The sequence below is a fragment of the Oryctolagus cuniculus genome, chromosome 2, assembly GCF_964237555.1.
Source record: "Oryctolagus cuniculus chromosome 2, mOryCun1.1, whole genome shotgun sequence".
Lineage (NCBI taxonomy): Eukaryota > Metazoa > Chordata > Mammalia > Lagomorpha > Leporidae > Oryctolagus > Oryctolagus cuniculus.
In genome coordinates this window covers 148,390,929-148,409,722 of record NC_091433.1, presented here as the reverse complement: position 1 = coordinate 148,409,722, position 18,794 = coordinate 148,390,929, and the positions used below count along the sequence as shown (strand labels likewise).

Below are 18,794 nucleotides of genomic sequence, written 5' to 3'. Positions count from 1 at the left end.
CTATCCTAGCATTCTCCAAAGGATCCCATCCATGACTGAGGGGGTAAATGCAGTGACACCTGAAATGCTCACTTTCCAATTCACTCTGAACTCAACCATAAGATCACTGTCTCTGTGTTCTTTTTTAACCTGAGAATCTGTTCATTAAGAGTGATCTCAGTTTTACCAGCTCTTCTCACTGTTCAGATAACAATGTTCGTGCTGCTCTTCTTTTGAGCATCTTGAACATCGTTTTCTCACCTCTGTTAGACTGTTAAGGTGGATCTTCTGGTACAGGGGAAAGGAATTTAGTAGTAGGACTGAGAGTTAACATTTCTGGATGGACAGAATGAGAGGCTGAATCCTGAGAATTTTCTTCAATAAACATTCAAGAAGACTCTGGGATCAAGTTTGGATGAAGCTTTTGTGGTGGATCCATAGCAGTCCAAGTTACAGCTCTTAGGGCGTTTGGTATCTCATTTAATCCTTGTAACGACTCTATGAGATAGGTGATACACTTGTACTATCCATTTTACAGACAAGGCACTTAGAGTTTTAAACTCAACTAGGGTGTTCAAACAGAAAGACTAGCTGGATTCACACCCAAGCATAATGATCCCAAAGTCAGCTTCCATTGCCACTGTAATAGCACCTATCTTATTTCCAGTCTATTAAACAGAAATAGGAACTTAACTGTCACTTGGTTGACCTAGAAGCTGTGGTATGGTTGGGAAGCAAGATTTTTTTAAAGACAGAGTTACAGGAAGAGAGGGAGAGATGGAGAGAAGAAAAGTCTTCCATCTGCTGATGCAGTCCTCAAATGGCCATAATGACTAGAGCTGTGCCCATATGAAGCCAGGAGCCAGGAGCTTCCTCCAGGTCTTCCATTTTGTGTAGTGGCCCAGGCACTTAGGCCATCCTCCACTGCTTTCCCGGGCCATAAGGAGGGAGCTGGATTGGAAGAGGAACAGCCAGACATGAACCGGTGCTCATGTGGGATGCTGGTGCTACGGGCAGAAGCCTAGCCTATTACACAACAGTGCCAACCCTGGAAGCAAGATATTATAGTTATGCCCTGCCCTGTTTTCCCAGGTTCTCACAATCCTGGGTGTAGCTTTATGTCCAGGTAGCTCTGCAGACTCTCACCTAACTGAGAAGGTTAAATGACATACTATTTCTTACTGTAGCTGGCAAGTACCTCTGCCAAGACTGAGAGGGTTTTTTTTGTTTTTTTTTGTTTTTAAATTTTTTTTATTTGACAGATAGAATTAGTGAGAGAGAGAGAGACAGAGAGAAAGGTCTTCCTTCAGTTGGTTTACCCCCCAAATGGCCGCTATGGCCGGAGCTGTGCCAATCCGAAGCCAGGAGCCAGTGCTTCTTCCTGGTCTCCCATGTGGGTACAGGGGCCCAAGTGCTTGGGCCATCCTCCACTGCCTTCCCGGGCCACAGCAGAGAGCTGGACTGGAAGAAGAGCAGGCAGGACCAGAACCCGGTGCCCTTATGGGATGCCGGCGCCACAAGGAGATTAACCAAGTGAGCCATGGTGCTGGCCCTTGTTTTGTTTTTAAGGATTTATTCATTTTTAAAGGCAAAGACAGAGAGAGAAATCTTCCATCCACTTATTCACTCCTCAGATGCCCAAAACAGCTGGGGCTAAGCCGGGCCAAAGCCAGGAACCAGTATCCCGATCTTGGTCTCCCATAGAGGCAGCAGGAACCCAAGCACTTAGGCCATCATCTGCTGCCATCCAGGTCTGTCAGCAGGAAGCTGCATTGGATACATAAAGCAGTCAGGACTCAAACCAGGCATCCCCAACAGCAACATAACTTGCTGTGCCACAATGCTCACCCCAAGACTGAGAGATCTTACCTGCGGAATTGTACTAGAAATATGTTTCTCTTGGGCTCACGGAACTTGCCAACAGACCATCATCATATTAGGTAAAGGCAGAGAACATTCATACTGTAATACCACTGGAGTGCTTAAGCATAATGCACTTGTATTAGGTGAGTTACACATATTCTCATTAATCCTTTCAGTAGCTCGGTGAGGAGAGTAATAGTCTGATTTTTAAAAATAAGGAATCTGGAGCCCTTGCTGTGTCATAGTAGGTTAAGCCTCCGTCTACAGCACCAGCATCCCATATGTGCACTGGTTTCAGTCCCAGCTGCACCTCTTCTGATCCAGCTCTCTGCTTATGGCCTGGGAGAGCAATAGAAAATGGCCCAAGTGCTTGGGCCCCTGCACCCACATGGGAGACCTGGAGGAAGCTCCTGGCTCCAGGTCTTGGATTCGGCCCAGCTCCAGCCATTGCAGCCATTTGGGGAGTGAACCTGCAGATGGAAGACCTTCTCCTCTGTCTCTCCCTCGCTTTCTCTGTTACTCTATCTCTCAAGTAAATAAATAATTTTTTTTAAGAAAAGATAAGGAATCTGGGTCTCAGGTTAATCATGAATGTCCTGGGATGCCCTGGATAATCACTGTACTTCATTAATCATGGGCAGCATCTCTAACAGATATTTTAAGCATTATATAAGAATATTGTGGGGCTGGCACTGTGGCATAGTTTAAGCTGCCGTCTGCAGCGCTGACATCCCATATAGACTCCAGTTTGAGACCCAACTGCTCCAATTCTGATCCAGCTCTCTGCTATGGCCTGGGAAAGCAGTAGAAGATGGCACAAGTCCTTGGGCCCCTGCACCCACATGGGAGACCCAGAAGAAGCTCCTGGCTCCTGGCTGCTGGCTTTGGATCAGCCCAGCTCCAGCCATTGCACCCATTTCGGGGTGAACCAGTAGGTGGAAGATCTCTCTTTCTCTCTGTCTCTGCCTCTGCCTCTCTGTAACTCTTGTTTGTTTGTTTTTTTTTTTTTTTTTGGACAGGCAGAGTTAGACAGTGAGAGAGAGAAATGTCTTCCTTCCATTGGTTCACCCCCCAAATGGCCACTACGGCCAGCACACTGTGCCAATCCAAAGCCAGGAGCCTGGTGCTTCCTCCTGGTCTCCGATAAGGGTGCAGGGCCCAAGCACTTGGACCATCCTCCACTGCCTTCCCAGGCCACAGCAGAGAGCTGGACTGGAAGAGGAGCAATGGGGACAGAATCCGGTGCCCTGACTGGGACTAGAACCTGGTGTGCCAAAGCTGCAGGCAGAGGATTAGCCTAGTGAGCCGCGGCACTGGCCTCTGTAACTCTTTCAAATAAATAAATATATTTTTAAAATATCATTACAACATTTGTTTTGATAAAAGGAAGCTTATGATGCTATTTGCCCAAATATAAGTGAATAAGGAACTTGTTAAAGAAAGAGGAATCTCTTGGGGCCGGCGCCCTGGTACAGTAGGTTAATCCTCAGCCTGCGCTGCCAGCATCCCATATGGGCGCCGGTTCTAGTCCAGGCTTCTCCTCTTCCAGTCCAGCTCTCTGCTGTGGCCCAGGAGGGCAGTGGAGGATGGCCCAAGTCCTTGGGCCCCTGCACCCGCATGGGAGACCCGGAAGAAGCTCCTGGCTCCTGGTTTCGGATCAGCGCAACTCCGGCCATTGCAGCCATCTGGAGAGAACCAACGGAAGGAAGACCTTTCTCTCTGTCTCTCCCTCTCACTGTAACTCTACCTCTCAAATGAATAAATAAAATCTTAAAAAAAAAAAGAGGAATCTCAACAACATTATTTACTATCCTTCCATTATTAATGCTAGTTTAAAAGCTTGAAATATGCAGGCAAGTCAATATTTTCCAACATGCATTACATTAGCTTTTAATTCATTAGTTGTCTTTTCCTACTGTCTGCTCTCTTGTCGTGGTCTACATTTTTTACTGGTGCTACAGTGATAAGCGAAAGCATCGTGCTGCCCCACTTTAGTCCTAGGAAATATAACCACTATGAATTATTGATAGTGTTGGCTTTCTAGTGCTTTAATTTCGCTTCTTTGTTTCAGACAGGGGTATTAGTTAAATGGAATTTTTTATATCACCCCAGGAGCTTACTACATTTTTAGGAAACACTGACTTGAATTATAGAAAATTTCTGCCTGTGATGGATTCTCCATGCGTTCCACTTCCCCACATCCTTGCTCAGTGATAGGTTATTAGGGCAGCTTTCCATTGGAGCTCCTAAGGGCACCTGGTATTCCACAGAGGTGCTCAACGTGTAGCTGAGGGGAGGGGCGCTAGGGGATGTCTGCCCATATACACAGCCCCCAACCATTCTCTTTCTTCAGAGAACTTCATTTGTTTGGGTGTAAGCATTAAGCATGTGTACAAGATTACAAGATTATATTAAAAGGACTGTTGTCTTTTAAAGGCTGGAAAATCCTGAATTAACACAAAAAATACAACAGTATTTGCAATACTAAGAAAAAATATCTTAAGTGTTTTTACACACTGTCTGAGCATATACAGCCGTCCACTGGACTTGATCCTCACAGTTGATGGGGCTTGAGGGTGGAGTTAGCCCTCCTGAGGTGTCCTAAAAACCACCCTGAACTCTGAAGGAAACCAGGTACCATGTTTACTTGTATGATGAGTAAACTCACAACCACAAGAAATGCAGTAAGATTTGGGAGCTGTCAAAAATAAACCAATTCCACAGTAAATTTGGTTCAGATTATTTTTCAGATCCATAGACCTCCCATATCCTTTAAAAGGGTGAACATTCTTTTTACCTGTGTTACTTCATAGGGAACTACCATGAGTAAAGTACTTCATTTTCTGTAATGAAAACAATTATTAAAAAGTGAGTGAGGGTTTTGTTTCATGTGAGATTAAGTCAAAGAGGTAAAAGGTCATGCTCAGGGGGATACCCTTTGTGTGGACAATGTAGGACCCTAAAAGTATCCCTCTTTCCATGTAAAGAAGCTGTTGAGACCTGTTATGACCTGTCACACAGGTGACAAGGTGACAAAGACTCATTCATTCACTGTGTGTTTAGTGGGTACCCACTAGCACAGGCATGGAACAATATGTTGGGGATCTAATAGTAAGACCCTGCCCTTGCCTCTTAGAATTTGCATTCTATTGTGGTGGAGGCACATAATGAAAACATAAGTAATTACATAAACACAGGCTTACAGAATGTGGTAATTGTCATGCACACAAGGCGGGGAGGGGGGTCCCATTTGGGACAAAGAAAAACCCCTGGGAGGGCTTAAAAACCTGTGTGTTTTAGAAGAGGCCACAGCTGGCCTCTCTCTGATGGATGCCAAGGCTATAAATGTGTGGTACTTAGTGTATTTGAGGGCTAAGTATGTGCCATCTGCACCAAAGAATTAGAATGCTATGGAAACCCTGAGAGTACCAGTGGTTGGTAACTGCCTGAATAGGAACAGAAAAATATCGCAGTTTATTTATGAAATATTTTCCTTGATCAATTAATGTTTATCAGCACTGTATTTTTAAATGCAAAATGGCTTGAAGAATGCTCCAAAGAAATACAATCAAGATCATTGTACTTTGTCATTCCATAAAAAATTGTTTTCACTACTGTATATAATTTTCATCAAACATGTAGGAAATGCATCCGTAACAAAATTCCTTCTTATGTTACTTTATCACTGCTAAAGGCAACATGATTTGGGTAAAAGCATAAATTGGGCTTTACAAAAATTAGTTGTATGTTCAAAACCTCTACATCAGGCATTTAAAGTAGAGTACAGGGAGACACATAATCATCAGATTACATAACTTCTGCCAAGAGAATTTTCCCATTTACATTCCTCTTATTTTGTTTTTACTAGTTGAACTTTCATATTTTTTGTTTCTTAAAGCTTATCAGTAGATCATGTTTCTCAAATAGAAATACCTGAAATAGATAGGCACAAAAGCCAGATTCAGTTTACAGCAGAAATGTTAGACTTCAGTTTATTTCAAGGAAATATGATTCATCCACCCATCTAACCATCCATTCAATATTTATTGAGTCTACAACACTAATAGATAAAATACGCTGGAGCCAGAGCAATATATTAAGGTTGTTAGTCCGATGGCTGGTGAATACTGTTATAGCTTGTTTTGTTTTTTTTTTTTTTTCTCTGCACGATTACTGTAGCAATTCTCTGAAAGGGAGGCAGGTAGAAAAATGTGGCTAGAGAACCTATTAAAATAAGAGCACTTTTAAAAGTATCCAGACTAACATAATTAATTCAGAAAAAAATACATAGAAAAAGTTCCAAGGTAAACCTTAGGAACTCTAAAGAAAAAAAAAAGATTATATTAATAAGAAAGTTCATTAAGCATCTGATTATAGTATGAGATCACTTGTTTCCTTACAATGAAAGCTTAGAACATAATGATTAAAAGTATTTTGTTCAAAATAGAAAAATAGTGCATAGCTAAGTATAAATTTATCAAAGAATTGTACAGGTCCTGCATTGAGCAAACTGCAAAATTTTAGTGAGGAACTTATATTTGAACAAAAATACACATTTTTTTGCTCTTGATGATAAGGTTAAATATGAGAATGTCATTTTTCTCCAAATTATTTTTTTAGATTTAAAAAAATAAATAAAGGATTGAATAAAATTATGCTAAAATATAGTAGATTCTCTGAGACAAAGGATAGTTCAAGACAGAATAATGGGATGAGGGATGTAGGGACTACTGGATGTTAAAATATATTCTCAAATTATAACAATTAGAACAGTTTTGTACTAGTTTCAGGATTAACTTAAGATACTGATAGAGCCATACAAAATGTCTAGAAGTAGACTTGGGCATATACCCAAACTTACTGTATGATAATAAGTGGATTTGAAATCTGTAGGAAAAGGTAAATTACTCAGTAAAAGGAGCTGGGAGAGAATCTAACCATTGAAAATTAAGACTTTTTATTTTCATATAATGCAATCACATATTTCCAAATGGACAAAGATTTCAGTATAAAGGATAAAGTCACATTTCAGTTAAAATATTACATTCTGAACAAATGCATTTAATTCTATGCTCCCTCCTAAATGTCATTTACCAGAAAAAAGCATTTTTTTTTTTTTTTTTTTTTTTTTTTGACAGGCAGAGTGGACAGTGAGAGAGAGAGACAGAGAGAGAAAGGTCTTCCTTTGCCGTTGGTTCACCCTCCAATGGCCGCCGCTGCAGCCGGCGCACCGCGCTGATCCTGGCAGGAGCCAGGAGCCAGGTGCTTTTCCTGGTCTCCCATGGGGTGCAGGGCCCAAGCACCTGGGCCATCCTCCACTGCACTCCCTGGCCATAGCAGAGAGCTGGCCTGGAAGAGGGGCAACCGGGACAGAATCCGGCGCCCCAACCGGGACTAGAACCCGGTATGCCGGCGCCGCAAGGTGGAGGATTAGCCTATTGAGCCACGGCGCCGGCTAGAAAAAAGCATTTTTAAGAAGGTTTAAACACCCACATGCACAAGGAATGTGAGAGAAAGCTACAGCAACAAAACTTTGGAAACTAGAAAACAGATGAGCAGGTGGTAACACAGACCTCAGTTGTGAGCCTGCAGTGGGGAAAGCTGAGAAAGGGCCTAATTAACACAGTGGAAATCCCTCAAGCCTCGGGCCCCTGAGGTGGGCATGAAGTTGAGGGTGTAAGGGTGTTTAATAAGCACCCTCACCGCTTACTGGGGAGCAGCTGCTCTGCCCACCCAGGCTGAGGCCACTGTTTCATTCTCTGGAGAGGGTCTATAGGTACAGTTGAGAAAAAGATACTGTGTTGGGGCCGGCGCTGTGGCTCACTTGGTTAATCCTCCGCCTGCGGCGCCGGCATCCCATATGGGCACCGGGTTCTAGTCCCGGTTGCTCCTCTTCCAGTCCAGCTCTCTGCTGTGGCCTGGGAGAGCAGTGGAGGATGGCCCAAGTGCTTGGGCCTCTGTGTCCGCATGGGAGACCAGGAAGAAGCACCTGGCTCCTGGCTTCGGTTCGGCACAGCGCCGGCTGTAGCGGCCATTTGGGGGGTGAACCAACGGAAGAAAGACCTTTCTCTCTATCTCTCTCTCTCTCTAACTCTGTCAAATAAAATAAAAAAAAGAAAAAGATACTGTGTTGAAAACAGATTCAGTGAACACTATTCACTAAATAGGAGGCCTTAACTTTCTTCTCAGATTTTAAGAATTTGCATAGTCAGACTTCTATCCTCCAGGCAAGAAATTGGATGTGTATTCCCTAGAGAAATTGACCAAGCTAAGAGAAAAGATAATAAGATAACAACATCAGAGGCTTCCCAAGGAAATAATTTACCCAGCTTGCCCTAGCAAAATAAGACAGCTCAGCAGCAGGCCAAGGAAAAAATCCATTGCAGTTCAATGCATGGGGAGCTTCACACTCCAGGAGATATCTGATTGAATTGTTAAATCTACCCCCAGATGGACTGCCCCTAATGAGAAGCCCCTACTTGATTTTTGTGTTTTTTTGGGGGGTGGGTATTTGCTTATTTGAAAGAGTTACAGAGAGAGAGGGAGAAACAGAGACCTTCCATCTGCTGGTCCATTCCCCAGGTAGCCACAGGAAGCCAGGAGCTGAGGGCTTCGTCTTGTCTCCCATTAGGGTGACAAGGCCCAAACAGTTGAGCCATCCTCCACTGCTTTTCCCAGGCCATTAAAAGGGAGCTGGATCAGAAATGGAGCAGCTGGGACATGAACAGGTGCCCATATGGAATGGCAGCATTGTAGGCAGAGGCTTTACCCACTATGCCACAGTACAAGCCCCTAACCCTAGTGGTTTTGACCACACTTGTAAGAACAGTCTTCTGAGAAGTGCATGTCGAACCTCAACGGCCCTCATGTTTTGGGGCTGAGTCAGGGCCTAAATGTTTGGTTCTTGTATTTTTAATTTTCTAGGTTCTTGTATTTTACTTGGAGAAGAATTCTAAATACAGGCCCAAATATGGCATACAATGTGAAAAACTTTATTTACAAAGTGGGAAAAATACACAGTCTCATTAGGGCTTTATTTAGGGAAAAGGAGCCAAAGAAAGGGAATTATCATACCCTGTGCTGCTTGTCCTCAGTGTACGTGGAGGAAAGAGAGCTTGCGCTCTTCCTAGCTTTTTGTGCACTTAGGAAAATGGAAGTGTCTATGTGATACCACCTCCATGTCCCAGGTAAGAGGAGGTACTTTCTGAGGAGGGGTCCTCTGATTGACAGGTAGGTGAACATGACAACACAATGCAAAGGAGGTGTGGCTTCCTGCTCATGAACTTAAAATTATCTAAGTTTTACCACATCACTATTTGCTTTTTAGCAGTTCTTTCATTGCAGTTAACATTTGTTAACTCTTATTGCAATTATTAATACCTCTCCCATTTTATTCAATCCCTCAACTCTGCCTCTATCTCTCTGATTATTGATAATTACCTTACTTCTTTGATTATTGAGAAAATCAAGGCTATCTCATATCATTGACTCTTCATATCCAAATTATATCCAATTTTTTAAACCCATGTTAAATTTATAGAGTCTGCCTATTTCTGGATTCTGTTTGATCCAGCCTGCTGTGGGCTGTGTCCCACCAATTACCACTGCTTTGTTTTAAATCCCCAAACCATTGATAATGTATGTAATGGTTCCTCTTCAAGGCTGAGGGACTCATTTCCCCAAATGCTGGAGTGTTGCTGGGAGAAGGCTCTCAGCCATCAGCATTTTCAAGAATTGTCTCAGTAAAAGATTGGAACCCCACTAAATGTCATACCCACTTTTCTGGGCAGCTCCCCTCTAATAACTGATTGCTGGAGGGGATATAAAGACCCAGTCCTCTGTCCTCATCTCACAACAGCTCTGAAGGGTCTTGCCATAGTTTCTTACATTTTGGCTGAGGCCTTTGCTAAGATTACATCATTGCCCCCATTTTTCATGTAGTCCATTCCTGTCCCCACCTTTCCCTGTATCCACTAAGTAGTTAAACCCAGAACACTCCCTAATTAAAATCCTGCATGCTAATCTCCATCTCAGTGTCTCTGTGCTAGGATACCATAACTGTGGTAATATGTCTATAATATATGGACACTCAATCATTTGTTAGTACCAAGTTGTCCTTTATAAAAGCTGTACATACCTACTCTCCCATCAACAATATATAAAAGTGCTTCTCTTTCAATACCTTAATTTAAAAAATAGATTTATTTATTTATTTGAAAGAGTTACAGAGAGGCGATGGGGGGCGGGGGGGCTTCCATCTACTGGTTCAATTCCCAAATGGCTGCAACAGCTGAGCCGATCTAAAGCCAGGATCCAGGAGCTTCCTTGGGGCTATCTTCTATTGCTTTCCCAAGCCATAGCAGAGAGCTGGATCAGAAGTAGAGCAGAGAGCAGACAGAACTCGGATCAGCGGACCTATGGGATGTCCCCACTACAGACTGTGGCTTTACCAAGTACACCACAGCACCAGCCCCTGCTCCCAAGGATAGTCATCATTTTTTTCCCAGAAACATTTTATTTAAGGAGTGCAAACTTCTTGCATTCATATTTGCAACTTTAGAAACGTGGTAATTCTTCCCACTGTACCCACCCTCACACCCACACTCCTACCCTCTTCCTCCTCCCTCTCCTTTTCTCATTCTTATTTTTTACTAAGATCTATTTTCAATTAACTCTATACACATATGATTAACTCTTATGTTAAGTAAAGAGTTCAGCAAATGGTATGAGGAAAAAAGAACTGCTCCTCAACAGTCAAGACAAGGGCTGTTCAAAAGTCTTTGCTTCTCAAAGTGTCAATTTCATTTCTGTAAATTACCTTTTAGGTGCTCTATTAGTTATCATAGGTCAGGGAGAACATATGGCATTTGTGCTTTTGGCACTGGCTTATTTCACTAAGTATGATGTTTTCCAGTTTCATCAATTTTGTTGCAATGACCAGATTTCAATTTTTTTACCGCTATGTAGTATTCCATGGTGTACATATCTCATAATTTCTTCACACAATCTTCAGTTGACAGGCCTTTGGGTTGATTCCATATCTTAGCTATTGTGAATTGAGCTGCAATATTCATGGGGGTACAGAGAACTCTTTCATATGCTGATTTTATTTCCCTTGGGTAAATTCCCAGGAGTGAGATGGCTGGATCATATGGTAGGTCTATATTCAGATTTCTGAGGTATCTCAACTGTCTCCCGAAGTTGTTGTACCAGTTTATATTCCCGCCAACAGTGGATTAGAATAAATTTTCCCCATATCCTCATCAACATTTGTTGTTTCTTGGTTTCTGTATGTATTCTAACAGGGGTGAGGTGAAACCTCATGGTTTTGATTTGCAGTTCCCTGACAGCTAGTGATCTCATGTGTCTGTTGGCCATTTGGATTTCCTCTTGAAAAAGGCCTGTTTAAGTCCTTAGCCAATTTCTTAACTGGCTTGTTTGTTTTGTTGTTGTTGAGTTTCTTGTTCTCTTTATATATTCTGGTTATTAATCCTTTATTATTTGCATAGTTTGCAAATAATTTCTCCCATTCTGTCTTCACTTTGCTGAGTGTTTCTTCTGTGGTGCGGAAGATTTTCAATTTGATGTAATCCCATTTGCCAATTTTGGCTTTGCTTGCCTGAGTCTCTGGGGTCTTTTCCAAGAACTCTTTGCCTATCCCAATGTCTTGCAAGGTTTCCCCAGTGTTCTCTGGTAATTTGATGGTATCAGGTCATAGATTTAGCTCTTTAATCAATTTTGAGTGGACTTTGTGTAAGGTGTATGGTAGAGGATTTGCTTCATAGTCTGCATTGCAGAGATCCAATTTTCCCAGAACCATTTGTTGAATAGACTTTCCTTGCTCCAGGGACTGGTTTTTAGCTCCTTTGTCAAAGATAAGTTGGTTGTAGATCCTTGAATTGTGGCATTTCTATTTTGTACCATTGGTCTGCCCATCTGTTTTTGCACCAATACCAGACTGTTTTGATTATAACTGCCTTGTAGTATTCTTGAAATCTGGTATTTTGATTCCTCTGGCTTTGTTTTTGTTGTATAGATTGCTTTATCTAAAGGTCTCCTATGTTTCCACATGAATTTCAGCATCATTTTTTCTATATTTGAGAAGAATGTCCTGGTATTTTGATGGGTATTTCTGTGGTGTCTGTTGTTATATTTCCTTTTTCGTCTCTTATTTTATAGATTTGGGTCTTCTCCCTCTTTTTTTTTTTTTTTTTTTTTTTTGGTTAGTTGTGCCAGTGGTTTGTCAGTTTTATTTATATTTTCAAAAAACTCAGCTTTTTGGTTTGCATATCTTTTGTATTTTTGTTTCAGTTTTGTTAATTTCTTCTCTAACTTTAATTTTTTTTTTTTTCTCCTACTAGTTTTGGGTTTGGTTTGCTGTTGTTTTTCTAGGTCCTTGAGCTCATTTATTTGGTTCCTTTCCATTTTCTTGATGTAGGCACGAATTGCTATAAACTTTCCTTTTAACACTGCTTTTGCTGTATCCCAAAAATTTTGATACGCTGTGTTGTTGTCTGCATTTGTTTCCAGAATTTTTTTGATTTCTCTTTTGATTTCTTCTGTGACCCACTGTTCATTCAGGAGCATGTTCAGTCTCCATGTGTACGCATATGTTCCAGACTCTTGATTTGTTGATATCCAGTTTCATTCCATTGTGGTCAGAAAAGATGCCTGGTATGATTTTGATTTTTTTGAATTTGCTGAGACTTGCTTTAGGGCCTAGCATGTGGTTTATCCTAACCAAAGGTTCATGTACTGGTGAGAAGAATGTGTATTCTTCAACTGTAGGATGAAAAGTTCTGTAGATATCTGTTAGGTCCATTTGGTCTACAGTGTTGATTAATTCTGTGTTTCCTTGCTGATTTTCTGTCTGGTTGACCTGTCCATTGCTAAAAGTGGGGTATTGAAGTCCCCCAAGTACTGTTGTATTGGAGTCTGTGTCTCCCTTTAGATCCATTAACATTTGTTTGAAATAGCCAGGTGTTCTGTCATTAGGTGCTTATACATTTATAATAGTCACATCTTCCTGTTGAATTGATCCCTTAATCATTACATAGTGCCCTTCTTTGTCTCTTAACAGTTTTTGTGTTAAAGTCTATTTTGTCTGATATTAGGATGATTACAGCAGCTCTTTTTTAGTTTCTGTTAGCATGGAATATCTTTTTCTATCCTTTCACTTTCAGTCTGCCTGTAATCTTTGTTGATGAGATGTGTTTCTTATAGGCAGTAAATAGATGGGTTTTCTTTTTTAATCCATTTTGCCAGTCTGTATCTTTAATTGGAGAATTGTCACCATTTACATTCAAGGTGACTATTGATAAGTAACTACTTGGTCCTGCCATTTTTCCATAAATTTCCTTACTGTTTACTTTGGATTTCCTCTGTACTTTTACTGGGAGATTTTCTGCCTTCACCTTCTTTCATAGTGACGACCATGTTTCTGTGCTTGTGTGTGTAGCACATCCTTAAGCATCTTTTGTAAGGCTGGATGAGTGGTGACAAATTATTTCAATTTCTGTTTGTTATGGAATGTCTTTATTTCACCTTCATTCATAAATGAGAGCCTTGCAGGCTACAGTGTTCTGGGTTGACTTTTTTTTCTCTGAAGACTTGGAATATATCTCGCTATTCTTTCCTAGCCTGTAGGGTTTCTTTCTTTTTTTTTAAGCTTATTTATTTGAGAGGTAGATTTACAGACAATGAGAGATAAAAAGGTCTTCCATCCACTGGTTCACTTCCCAAATGGCACAATGGCTGGAGCTAAGCCGATCCAAAGCCAAGAGCCAGGAGCTTCCTCTGGGTTTCCCGCATGGGTGCAGGGGCCCAAGTGCTCAGGCATCTTCTACTGCTTTCCCAGGCCATAGCACAGAGCTGGATCAGAAGTGGAGCAGCCAGGACTAGAACCAGTGCCCATATGGGATGCCAGCACTGCAGGCGGAGATCAACCTACTGTACCACAGCGCCAACCGCATAAGGTTTCTGATGAGAAGTCAGCTCTGAAAGATCCTCTGAAAGTAATCTGCTGTTTCTCTCATGCACACTTTAGAATCTTTGCTACAGTGATTACCTAAAGTACCAGCCACACCCTCTGCCCTCCCATGGAGCCATAGTGTTTTCACAGTCCAAGCATGCAAGGCTCCCACAGTCACGAACACCCAGCCCCCTGTCAATTCTCCCTTCCAGACTCGGGCATCTCCACTCAGCTGGTGGTTGGGCACGCGGACACTAGCTTTGCAGCTGTTATGTATGTCCTAAATGGCGCCCACGTCTTTCAGTGTATTCCAGGATGCCGGTGCCAGGTGGTCGGGGAGAGAAACATTCCCCCTTTTTTCTCCTCTAGGTTAGCAGGTACACTGTCCCCGATAGGGCTCCAAGCTGGACTCGCACCAGGCCCTTTCTGCAACTGGGCTTGTGCTGCTGCAGTTTGGTCTCACCTCACTCTCTAAAGTGGTTACTGGGGCTCTGGGCTGCTGGGATCCTGAGTTGTGCACGTCCATACCACCTAAGTAGGTCCACGGTGTCCCTCTAATTTGCGTGAGGTTTCTTCTGGAGTTTTCTACCTAGCTCTTCCCTGAGACTGCACTTTATCTACTTTTTAAAAACTATCTTCCCCTAGTCTAGAGCAGTAAGCTCTTTCCCAATTCCACCATCTTGGTGTTTCTGAAAATCAGGGATTGTCATTTGACTCTCAGGATATTATGCTCTCTCAGATTTTCTTAGACCTCACTGGATGCTTTCCCCTCTTCCTGTGCTGATTCCTCCTCAGCTTCCCAAGCTTTTAACATAGGAGAACCCCAGGGTACAGTCATTGGACCTCTTCTCTTTTCTGTTTGTATTCCTTATCAAATGATCCCAGTCTGCTGACAAATTCCAAATTTGATTTCCTCTAGTCAGACTCATAGATCCAACTGCCTACGCAACATCTCATTTGGATGTCTGACACACATCTCAAACTGAACATTCCAAAACTGAGCTCATCTTCCCCCGGAATCGGCCTCTGTCACAGTCTCTCCATTTCAGTAAATGGCAACCCCATCCAACTAGCTACTCAAACCAAGAACTCTGGTGTCATCCTTCACTCCTTTTCTCCCACCCACATCCAATATGTCAGCAAATCTTCTTACTCTACATTCAGAATGTATTCAGAATTGGACTACTTCTCACCCACCACTGCTACCACCTAGGGCAGTTACTTAACACTTTGGTTTCTCTCTTTCCTCATCATTAACTTGGGAGTAATAATAGTCTAAGACTTACAGGGTTCATGTGTGGAGTAAAGGAAATCATACATGTGAAGAGTTTAGCATAGTGCTTACCAGAGAGGGCTCAAAAACTGTTAGCTTTCAGTACTATTTCTGACCTTAGTTTTCTTGAAAGTTTAAAGATTTATTGATTTTTATTTTTTAAGGTGATCTGAATAATAAAATTAAGGCTCCTTTTCATAAAAATAGTTCATAAGAGCTGAATTTTATTCTACAACACGTGAAATCTCTATCTTAAAAATCCCTAGTAGATGAGCTAAAAATAAATGTGTTTCTGTGCTGATGGCTTAACTTCTGAAAAGAAAGGCAAAATTAACCTCACCAGTGACTGTCACAAATAATAACCACAGAAAGGGTTTTTAGCTCAGTGAACCATTAGAATACTTTGCTATCCTGATTAATAGTAATTTTCAAGTAACCAGAAAAATTTGGCCTAGAAAATGGTCTTAGTGGAAGGTTATATGAGATTGTCACATATGCTGTTGCTGAGCTGTATGCAGCACTAGTTTGATGGTCTGAAATAACTTTGGGGATGTGAGGAAACACACAGGATGTTTCTATAGCAACAACTGAGGTAGTGGTCGTCACTTGTATAAAATAGTAGCATGATTAAATCTGTCATACTAATTATCAATAGTTTGACAGATTCTGGAAAATCCTCAAGAGTATGATCGTAGGTGTAAGCCATATACAGTAGGCCTGAATTATATAGGAAGCATCTTAGGTGAGTACTCAAATCCATAAGTAATACATACAGATATTGCTAATAAATAGGATAAACCATTGTACCAAATAAGCACAAAAATTCTCTTGGAATATTTAACTTACCTATTAATAAAGTCAACTGTGCTAATGTATGTGGTGAGAAACAGTGTTTGGATAGATAATTCATATAACTAATTTTACTTCCATGTTTGTAAAAAATTAAATTTTTTTCTTTAATTCTCTCTCCATATTACACATAAAATATTTACTATGTACTGGATAATGAGAAAACAATGGTGAATCATCTTTATTACTAACCCTATAAAAGCATTTTGGCCTTTTGAATATAAGAGCTAGGTAATAATGACGTTGGAGTGTTTTAAGGGGGGAAGAGGGGAGTAACCCATGTATGAAATCGTTAGGAATTGGTTGTGCTTGTTTTTAGCTTTTCTTTTTCCATATTTAATTGTATATTATACTTTGTGGTCTTCTTAGACTATATATATACACACACAGTATAAACAAATTTATATATCAAATATATATTTATAATTACATTATATGTGAAAGTTACGTAATAAACTGCCATGAATACCTTTTGTGAGATCATTCTACCTGAACCCCATATACTTCATATGCTAATTTCAATTATTATTTTTTTCTTTGTAGGAAATCCTGGCTGAGCAAGGTTGGGAGTCCTAGTTCTCGCATTGACCGCACAAACTTTTCTAATGAAAAAACCATCTCCAAGCTTGAATACTCCAACTTTAGTATTCGATATTAATGGAAGAGAAATACTAATTATAATGCTTATATTGTAAAATAGACATCATATGTTCTTAAGTCTACACCATAGAATAATAGTAGCAGAGTAGGGTTAAAAAAAAAAGAATGTTCATTTCTGAAATGCATAAAATTATACATGTTACTCAAAATGTCTGACACAAGTGATTTTACTCAATTATGTTTTAGTAAGCAAAACTAATTTTCTCATATTTAAAGTGTCATAACAAAATAAGTTTGTCTTGTTGAATCTTTAATTTTGATGAATATTATATATGTTATTTGGCTAGACATAAAATAATCATTTAAAAATTCTTTAAATATTTTATCTGTAGTGAATTTAAAAACTGAATAATAATGTTATTAAAGTTGAGTAATTTGTTATTAAAGTCTTTAAAAAGACCAGTGATTAGATAGAAATGTATATGATGATCAATATAACCATAAACTAATACAAATAAAGAGTTCATATTTTAAATTCTGTTTAATGTGAACATGATTCAGTACTTAGGCTGGAACTACTTGATGTCACCTATGTTCTGCACAGTGACTATTCAGGCTGAGTGATGGCAGTTGATAACAACTCATGTATGGAAAGCAGCAAGATTTTTTATCAACATCACCCAATGAGTGTCCTATTAATCAGAACTGAGAGTCTAAATAAGCATATAATACTAGCCCCCAAACTTGGTCTATAATTTGGGAATTTTGGAATGTAAATAATAATGAAGCAACAGTATTTTAAGGGGTAGGTTCATTTTTATACCATAGAATTTAATAGTGGAAAAAGACGACCTTCAACCAAAAAAAAAAAAAAACACTAGAATTTCAAATGTTATATATTTTGTATTTGCAGAGACTCCTTTATAGCAATGGGACCCTTCCTTATAATAGAATTCTGTAGAACTGTATATATAAAATTTTTAAAAAAAGAATCACAACTATTTTGGGGGTCCCTGGAGCCCTGCATACTTAATCTTTTTCTTCTCCCTTGGACAGTTTCAAATCTCTTGGGGGCACTGGTTCGAAATTCCCATTCTATCTATGGAACAAATCTCCACTGCTACACTCTGTGACATTGAGAAAGAATCCCGGCCTCTCTTTTCTACCTGCTGAAAGATAAGGATTGAGAGGACATGAAGGGTGGGCCTTGTTGGTTCATTTGAAAGGTTAACTCTATGGATGATCATAATGTAAACACATGTATGTAAGACAACATATTAGGGAATGACTTTCTAAATATACTTAAAGAGTACCTCTTCTGTAAATGGACTTTAATACCATCATCATAACATGGGTTTTGCTCTCTTTCTGTTTGCTCACTGGTTCAAGGAAGGTAGACAAGTTTCTTACCTTAAGCAGTTTGGGGGCCAGATCCAGAAGACAACTTTTTTCCCAAGGTTTCATTTTAAAGACAGCATTATGGGCCGGCGCCATGGCTCACTAGGCTAATCCTCTGCCTGTGGTGCTGGCACACTGGGTTCTAGTCCTGGTTGGGGTGCCAGATTCTGTCCTGGTCGCTCCTCTTCCAGTCCAGCTCTCTGCTGTGGCCCGGGAGTGCAGTGGAGGATGGCCCACGTCCTTGGGTCCTGCACCGGCATGGGAGACCAGAGGAAGCCCCTGGCTCCTGGCTTTGGATCAGCGGGGTGTGCCGGCCACAGCGCGCCAGCTGCAGAGGCCACTGGAGGGTGAACCAATGGTATTGGAAGACCTTTCTCTCTGTCTCTCTCTCTCACTGTCCACTCTGCCTGTCAAAATAATAATAATAATAATAATAAAAAGACAGCATTATGGTTACAGAGAAAGGGGTTGTGAGTTGAGGAGAAGGACAAACAATGGGCCTTTTGGGGGTAAAAGAAAAACAAGTGGTGAGGGCCAAGGGGACAGAGGTTATCCAGGATTTTGGAAAGGAACAAAAGGCTGTGGATTTCTCATCGTGGAGCACCTCTCTCCCCAGCAGCATCCCTAGGAATGGCTAAACTCAAGGGAAGCTGCACTGCTCAAAGCAGCTGGATCCCAGGCCCAGGGGTTCCCAGTCTAGCAAAATTTCTGTCCCCCAAAGTGCTACAAATCATCCTACAAGCACCATGCTGGCTACAAGAGACCATAATGGCTTAAGCAGTAGTCAAAGTGATGGTATGCACTAGAGACCAGAGAAGTCTTTCCTGGATGTTTTCTTTGTATCACACTCTTTGTATGACT

The 18,794-nt window shown here is 40.9% G+C and overlaps 1 protein-coding gene across 7 annotated transcripts in view; it reads left to right on the top strand.

The window, feature by feature from the left end:
- Nucleotides 1-17,070, top strand: part of ACYP2 (acylphosphatase 2) — a 355,520-nt gene extending 338,450 nt beyond the window's left edge. For 5 of the 7 annotated variants that reach the window (XM_070069127.1, XM_070069129.1, XM_070069130.1 and 2 more), the window contains one exon: nt 16,479-17,070. In XM_070069127.1, coding sequence (XP_069925228.1) covers nt 16,479-16,593 — 115 coding nt within the window. In that variant the 3' untranslated portion in view covers nt 16,594-17,070. Of the gene's footprint in view, nt 1-9; nt 264-16,478 lie in introns of those variants that run through there. The other 2 variants (XM_070069126.1, XM_017340779.3) reach the window with 2 other exon arrangements.
- Nucleotides 17,071-18,794: the final 1,724 nt, after the last annotated feature.